The 8,345-nt window shown below is 45.4% G+C and overlaps 1 protein-coding gene across 1 annotated transcript; it reads left to right on the forward strand.

The window, feature by feature from the left end:
- Window positions 1-1,860: 1,860 nt before the first annotated feature.
- On the forward strand, window positions 1,861-4,171 carry LOC306961572 (extracellular calcium-sensing receptor-like; the record flags this gene model as incomplete). Its single annotated transcript, XM_079554375.1, has 4 exons — window positions 1,861-2,676; window positions 2,735-2,966; window positions 3,045-3,161; window positions 3,261-4,171. 4 exons carry the CDS (start codon window positions 1,861-1,863, stop codon window positions 4,169-4,171), a joined length of 2,076 nt encoding a protein of 691 aa, XP_079410501.1.
- Window positions 4,172-8,345: the final 4,174 nt, after the last annotated feature.

Raw genomic sequence — 8,345 nt, forward strand, 5'->3', positions numbered from 1 at the left:
CTCCTGAGGCAGCTGAGAGGTACCGGCAGGCCAAGCGTGCTGCGGCTCGGGCGGTCGCAGAGGCAAAAACTCGGGTCTGGGAGGAGTTCGGAGAAGCCATGGAGGAAGACTATCGGTCGGCCTCGAAGAGATTCTGGCAAACCATCCGGCGCCTCAGGAGGGGGAAGCAGTGCTTCACCAACACTGTTTACAGTGCGGGTGGGGGGCTGCTGACCTCGACTGGGGATGTCGTCGGGCGGTGGAAGGAGTACTTCGAGGACCTCCTCAATCCCGTCGTCACGTCTTCCAATGAGGAAGCAGAGGCTGGGGGCTCGGAGGTGGGCTCGCCCATCACCGGGGCTGAAGTCACCGAGGTGGTGAGAAAGCTCCTCGGTGGCAAGGCTCCGGGGGTGGATGAGATTCGCCCTGAGTACCTTAAGTCTCTGGATGTTGTAGGACTGTCTTGGCTGACACGTCTCTGCAACATCGCGTGGCGGTCGGGGACAGTGCCTCTGGATTGGCAGACCGGGGTGGTGGTCCCTCTCTTTAAGAAGGGGGATCGGAGGGTGTGTTCCAATTACAGAAGAATCACCCTCCTTAGCCTCCCCGGTAAGGTCTACTCCAGGGTGCTGGAGAGGAGGATCCGGCCGATAGTCGAAACTTGGATCCAGGAGGAACAATGCGGTTTTCGTCCTGTTCGTGGCACACTGGACCAGCTCTATACCCTCCGTCGGGTGCTTGAGGGTTCATGGGAGTTTGCCCAACCAGTCCACATGTGTTTTGTGGACCTGGAGAAGGCGTTCGACCGTGTCCCTCGTGGTGCCCTGTGGGGGGTGCTCCGGGAGTATGGGGTCCGGGGCCCTCTGCTAAGGGCGGTCCGTTCCCTGTATGACCGCAGCAGGAGCTTGGTTTGCATTGCCGGCAGTAAGTCAGACCTGTTCCCGGTGTGTGTTGGTCTCCGCCAGGGCTGCCCTTTGTCACCGGTTCTGTTCATTACTTTTATGGACAGAATTTCTAGGCGCAGCCAGGGGCCGGAGGGTGTCCGGTTTAGGAGCCTCAGAGTCTCATCTCTGCTGTTTGCGGATGTTGTTCTGATGGCTTCAACGAACCAGGACCTCCAGCACGCTCTGGGGCGGTTTGCAGCCGAGTGTGTAGCGGCCGGGATGGGAATCAGCACCTCCAAATCTGAGGCCATGGTTCTCCACCGGAAAAAGGTGGCTTCCCCTCTTCAGGTCGGTGGGGAGTCCTTGCCTCAAGTGGAGGAGTTTAAGTATCTCGGGATCTTGTTCACGAGTGAGGGACGGATGGAGCGTGAGATCGACAGACGGATCGGTGCGGCGTCAGCAGTGATGCGGTCGCTGTATCGGTCTGTCGTGGTGAAGAGGGAGCTGAGTCGGGAGGCAAAGCTCTCGATTTACCGATCGATCTACGTTCCCACCCTCACCTATGGTCATGAGATTTGGGTAATGACCGAAAGGACAAGATCGCGAATACAAGCGGCCGAAATGAGTTTCCTTCGCAGGTTGGCTGGGCACACCCTCCGAGATCGGGTGAGGAGCTCAGTTACCCGGGAGGAGCTCGGAGTAGAGTCGCTGCTCCTTCACGTCGAAAGGAGCCAGCTGAGGTGGCTCGGGCATCTATTCCGGATGCCTCCTGGTCGCCTCCCGCGGGAGGTGTTCCAGGCATGTCCTAGTGGGAAGAGGCCTCGTGGAAGACCCAGGACACGGTGGTGGGACTATGTCTCCGAGCTGGCCTGGTGTCGCCTCGGGGTCCCCCCAGAACAGCTGGAGGAGGTGTGTGTGGATCGGGAAGTTTGGGCATCTCTGCTGAGACTGCTGCCCCCGCGACCCGGCCCCGGATAAAGCGGAAGAAAATGGATGGATGGATGGATGTTCCCTCCCTCAGATCAGCCACTTTGCCACTTGTGCCTGTCTGAGTGACAAAGCCAAATACCCCTCTTTCTTCAGGACAATACCCAGTGACCTGTACCAGAGCAGAGCCCTGGCCCAGCTGGTCAGACACTTTGGCTGGACATGGGTGGGAGCCATCAGAACAAATGATGATTATGGCAACAATGGCATGGCCACTTTTACTGAAACAGCCAATGAGCTGGGCATCTGTTTGGAGTATTCTGTGCCCTTCATCAGTACTGACCCTCCTGAAAAATTACTCAGTATAGTCAATATAATCAAACAATCCACTTCCAAAGTTATTGTCACTTTTATTCAACCTAAGGACATTATCAATCTGATCACAGCCTTATCTGAACACAATGTGACGGGTCACCAGTGGGTTGGCACAGAGGCCTGGATCTTTGATTCGAAAACAGTGGCTATGAATAAGCACCACATTCTGGACGGGGCTATAGGGTTGTCCATCCCAGAGGCTCATGTCCGCGGCATTCAAGAGTTTATGATGGATGTGAAGCCTTTAAACTCATCTGGTAATCAGTTGTTCACAAAGTTTTGGGAAGCTCTGTTCAGCTGTGAATTTAATTCAAAGAACAACCACAAACGATGTACAGGAACTGAAGACCTGAGTGATGTGCACAACAGCTTCACCGACATGTCACTGATGCCGATCTTAAACAATGTCTATAAGGGAGTGTATGCAGTGGCTCATGCCCTGCACAAAATCTTCAAATGTAACAAAACCTGTGACACGAATGTGACTCTGGATCCATCCATGGTGCCTATGGTGACAAGTGTTGTTGCCCGCTCACTCAAGTACTTAAATGATTGTATGTTTTTCTTAGACTCTGCAGCATCTAAAAAACATTCGTTTCCAAACCAAAGAAGGAGAGGAGGTTTATTTCAATGAAAAAGGTGACCCTGCTGCTAAATATGAAATTATAAACTGGCAGCCTACGGCCCAGGGCACAGTGGAGTTTGTCACAGTTGGTTTGTATGATGCTTCTTTACCTGTGGACCGACAGCTGAAACTACAAAACACATCTCTATTTTGGGCACAGAATTCAAAGCAGGGGAGTAATTCACGGAGGCTACAATATGAAGCAGTATAGTAGCTTTATAAATATGCTGTACATGTTTTTCTGCAGGTGCCAGAATCCATTTGTAGTAAACCATGTTTACCAGGAACACGTAAAGTCCTCCAGAAAGGAAAGCCTGTTTGCTGTTTTGACTGTACACCCTGTGCAGAGGGAGAAATCAGTAACACTACAGGTTTCAAAGATTTATATGTTACACATTTGCCAAAATTATGTATCTCATTTTAAATATTGTCACAGGCATTGACTGATTTTTTTCTCTGAATATTTACAGACTCCATCACTTGTATCCAATGCCCTACAGATTTTTGGTCCAATGCCCAAAGAGTCGCTTGTGTGAAGAAGGAAACAGAGTTTCTGTCGTATGAAGAAATAATGGGAGCTCTTCTCACAGCTGCCTCTTTATTAGGGACTTGCATGACTTGTGTTGTGGCCTGGATTTTCCTCAAATATCGAAAAACTCCAATTGTGAGAGCTAATAACTCTGAGCTGAGCTTCCTGCTGCTCTTCTCCCTGAGCCTGTGTTTCCTGTGCTCTCTGACCTTCATCGGCCGTCCCTCTGAGTGGTCCTGTATGCTGCGCCACACAGCGTTCGGCATCACCTTTGTCCTCTGTATCTCCTGTGTTCTGGGGAAGACTATAGTGGTGCTGATGGCCTTCAGAGCCACACTTCCAGGCAGTAATGTCATGAAGTGGTTCGGGCCTCTTCAGCAGAGACTCAGTGTTGTAGCCTTTACTCTGGTACAGGTGTTGATATGTGTCCTCTGGTTAACAATATCACCTCCATTTCCTTCCAAAAACCTGAAACAGTTCACTTACAAAATCATTATGGAGTGTGCCATGGGTTCACCCATTGGCTTCTGGGCTGTACTGGGATACATTGGCCTGTTGGCTGTTTTATGTTTTGTATTGGCTTTCTTGGCTCGTAAGCTGCCTGACAACTTTAATGAGGCCAAATTCATCACTTTTAGCATGTTGATCTTCTGTACAGTCTGGATCACTTTTATACCGGCTTATGTCAGCTCTCCAGGAAAGTTCAGTGTTGCTGTGGAGATATTTGCCATCCTCGCTTCAAGTTATGGACTTCTTTTTTGCATTTTCATCCCAAAGTGTTATATTATTTTACTCAAACCTGAAAAGAATTCAAAAAAATATTTAATGAGCAAGGGAAATCATAAAATATAGTGTCATGTTTGTGAAGCTTATATGTTATTTCTAGTGGTGGGCCGTTATCGGCGTTAACGTGCTGCGTTAACGCGAGACTCTTATCGGGCGATAAAACAAATATCGCCGTTAATCTATTCTCAAAGCTGGGTTGGGAGCTGGGTCTATACTCTGCAAGTTATGATGACTTTCACCGTGATATTTTAAGGTCAGCACACATTACACGACTTTTATGCCCAACGCACAGGAGAAACGTGAGTGAATATAGTGGCTCCAAAGCGACACTCAGAAGCAGCGGCCAATGACAGAGTGAAAATAGACAGAAAAACACCGCAGCCCATCCGTGTTCACTTCTCTTTCAAAACAGCGACATAAACATCTCATTTCATGGCCACAGCCCCACACGAAAAAGTTCACCAGAGCCTTTTCCAGCTACATTTCAACCGCGAGCAGAGTTTAACCGCAGCACTTACTGAGGTTGGAGACGGACTTTCCAGCTACTTTTCTCCGTTAGCTTCTCTTTTTCCGCTCTCCACTGTCTCCTCCGCCTCATGTCCGTTTCCTTTTCTTATTAAATCCAAAGAAATACGTCCCGCATTTTCGTGTTGTCGACGTTTATCTCCATTTTGACAGAACTATCGCCAAGTTGAAGCTCGTACTAGCAGCAGCTCCAGCAGCATGAACTGCGTTGTTGTGACAGTGATCACGTGACACTGTTGACCAATCAGGAGACGCGCACATGTTTCCAACGCTCACAGAGGCCTATATTTTCTGATCTGGTAAATAAAAAATATATAAATAATGATCTGCCAGTAAATAAATACTTGGAGACTCCTGCCACAACTGATAGACCTTTTTCTTTAGCAGGTCATTTTGTGCAAAAGAGGAGATTTAGTTTGTCACCAGAAAATGTGAACAAGCTGGTCAGCCTGAGTGACCGGTGGAAGAAGGAGAAACAGCTTGGACTGATTGACACAAAGCTACTGACTGTAAACCGTTCATCAGGACCTTTAATGTCGGCCTACAGTTCAAAATTAATGTTTAACTGAATAAACAGTTAGTAAACACAAGTGCATCTTCTTGAACATGAATTATTTTCATCACCAATTATCATAGTAGAACGTTCTCATGCAGTTTGTGATGCATTTTGGAAACAGGAGATGAGCCCCTGGACCCTGCACCGCCTGGCTTGAGAAACTCGTTCTCAAAGACTTGCTTTTAGTCATTATTTGGGTAGCAGCACACATATTCTGAATGGCTTCGGCAGAATTCAAGCGAGCCATTTTAATCTAGATTAATCTAGATTAATTTCAAAATTAATCTAGATTAATCTAGATTTTAAAAAAAATAATATATCCCCACCTCTAGTTATTTCACAATATGAATAAATACAGGTTAATTTTCACAATAACAGGATGAGAATACTATTATAGGTCATCGTGCATGTTGTGTTGAGAATTTTTTGAATGACCACATGGATTACTGAGAACCTACATTGCTCCAAAATTTATGTGTAGTGCTGGATGTTTTTGGAAATTAACCATTGACATTTTTAGACTTTTTAACTGATAAAATATTTGTACATGAACCCAAAGTTTGGTTTTTGAACTCCCATTATAACTGGCGGGTGCTGCATGTGTTCTTTAAGCTCCCAGCTTTTTAACTGTGTTATGAACCCGTGTTCATTTGGACAACTTATTTAAATTATGTTTTAGTCTTAGCCTTTTGAAGAACATGTTGTTTATAGTTTTAGTCAAGATTTAGTCACATAATTCTTTTCAATTTTAGTCTACTTTTAGTTGATTAAAAAACTTTTAATTTAGTTTTAGTCAGGTTTTAGTCAGCACATATATTAATTTGACTAAAATGATGACGAAATATGTTTGTATTCAGCTCACAACTGCCTCACTCATGGCAGGTTGTATAAATGTTGGTTAGAATAAAATATTATTCAGTCATTCATTCATCAAGCATAATTATGCATGTGTTTTAAGTTTGCTCATTAAAATGCCATAATTCTGGTAAAACTACTGGAACTTGGAGACGCTTCTCCACAAAACAATTAATTACGGCCATGGCATCAGTGAGGAATAGGTCTGGGTACCTTTAAACGGTACCTACTTGGCACCGACCGAAATGTTCCGGTTGGGGGCGGTTTTGAAAAACCTTTTTTTAAATGATCCGCAGTGAGTCTAAAAAAGCAACCATAACTCATGACCAGCTTCAGTGCAAATTGGAGGGTTTGTGAGTTGGGGTGGTTGTCCATGGTGGGGGTAGTTGTCAGGTGTTTTTGTTTACAAATATGGCTGTAATCAAGCAGCTCTCTATAAAACACACCTAAACACAGATGCTAAAAATACACGCACACTCCCCAGACCCCCCAAACACACCCCGCCCCGGACAAGTATACTCCCCCCCAACAAAAACACCTGACAACTACACCCCGCCCTGGGCTAGTACCTCCCCCACACACCCCCAACACACCACAAAACACCTACACCGCTCTCCAGCCCAGAATATCCCCCACACACTCTCAACACCACCCCACCAACACACCCACACCCTGCTCCAAGCCAGTATATCCCCCAATCCCCACCTACAACACCCTTGCACCCTGCCCCAGACTATTATAGTCACCCACACAGTCCCAACATCTGCCATCACACCTCCATCATGCTCCAGGCCAGTATATCCCCCACAAATTCAACATACCAAATACACCAATACCCCACCCTTAGCCAGTATATCCCCAACATCTGCCCAACACCCCCCAGACCTCCCCAGATCCTCACATCACCCCTACGCCCCAACCCAGGCCAGCATACCCCCACACACCTCCAACACACCTGCACCCCACTCAGGCCAGTATATCCCCACACGCCCCCAACACACTCCATCCCACCCCAGGCCAGAATATCCGTACACACCCTCAACTTTTGTACAGAACAGAAGTGGATTAACATAATTATGTGAAAAAAGTTTTAAAAAATGTTAATCTACAATATTTTTTACAGCAGTTGAAACGTAAGATTAGGGAGAAAATGCAAAAACTCAACTTTACATAAAAACAAGATCAAAGTTGTTACTGATCTTTGACATACCCAAGGGTGTTTTATAATGTAAATTCAAATTCAGCCCCAATCACTTTTTTTTAATGAAAAATGAATAATTGTGTGTGTAAATTTTTTTTTTAATTGACTATAAAATTGTTAAATATTTAGACATTTCTTCAAACTTTAAAAGTTTTGTGCGTAACAGAAGTGGATTAACATAACTATGTAAAAAATGTTTGAAAAAATATTGATCTACAATATTTTTACGGCAGTTGAAAAACTGGCATGTAAAGCCACTAACGCAAGATTAGAGTAGTGTTTCTTAACGGAAGACAAGGGTTTAATATACCAATACTGTTATCTGAAACATGATGAGGCTTTTTCATGATCTCAACTAAAAGATTCTGCAAAAACGCTTGAGGGTTCAAGCTCCCATATACAGTGCCTCTCGTTAGTATTCATACACCTTGAACTTTTGCACATTTTGTCATGTTTACAATCCTAAACATAAAGATTTTATTTTGATTTTTTTACTGAACGTTCACACACAAGTAACAGACAACTGTGAAGTAAAAGCAAAATGATACATGATTCTGTTATTTTTCAAAAAATAGAAAAGTGAAAAGTGGGGCTTGCATAAGTATTCATACAGCATTTTCTGAGTGCATTAAATTGCCTTTAAAACATTTCTAATGACTCCAGAATGTTCACACCTTGGCCTAACCATTAAACAGAGGCCACCTGTGTGTAATCTACTCTCAGTATAATTACAGCTGTTCCTTTAGGCGCTCAGAGCTGTGGTCGGAGTGTGTTGGTCACTGAACAGCATAATGAAGGTCAAGGAGCACCAGAGAGGTCAGGGATAAAGCTGTGGAGAAGTTTAAAGCAGCCTTAAATTATACAAAGATTTCCCAAGATTTGAACATCTCCCGGAGCACTGTTCAATCCATTGTTCGGAAATGGAAAGAGTATAGCACCACTGCCAACTTACCAAGGTGTGGTGCTCCACCTAAAATATCAGAGCGAACAAGGAGAACACTGGTCAGAAAGGCAACCAAGTGCCCCAAGATAACTCTGGAGCAGCTGTGAAGTCCTGCTGCTGAGCTGGGGGAAACTGTACATGGGACAACTATAAGTCGTAC

This window comes from Gobius niger (assembly GCF_951799975.1).
Source record: "Gobius niger genome assembly, chromosome: 1".
Taxonomy (NCBI): domain Eukaryota; kingdom Metazoa; phylum Chordata; class Actinopteri; order Gobiiformes; family Gobiidae; genus Gobius; species Gobius niger.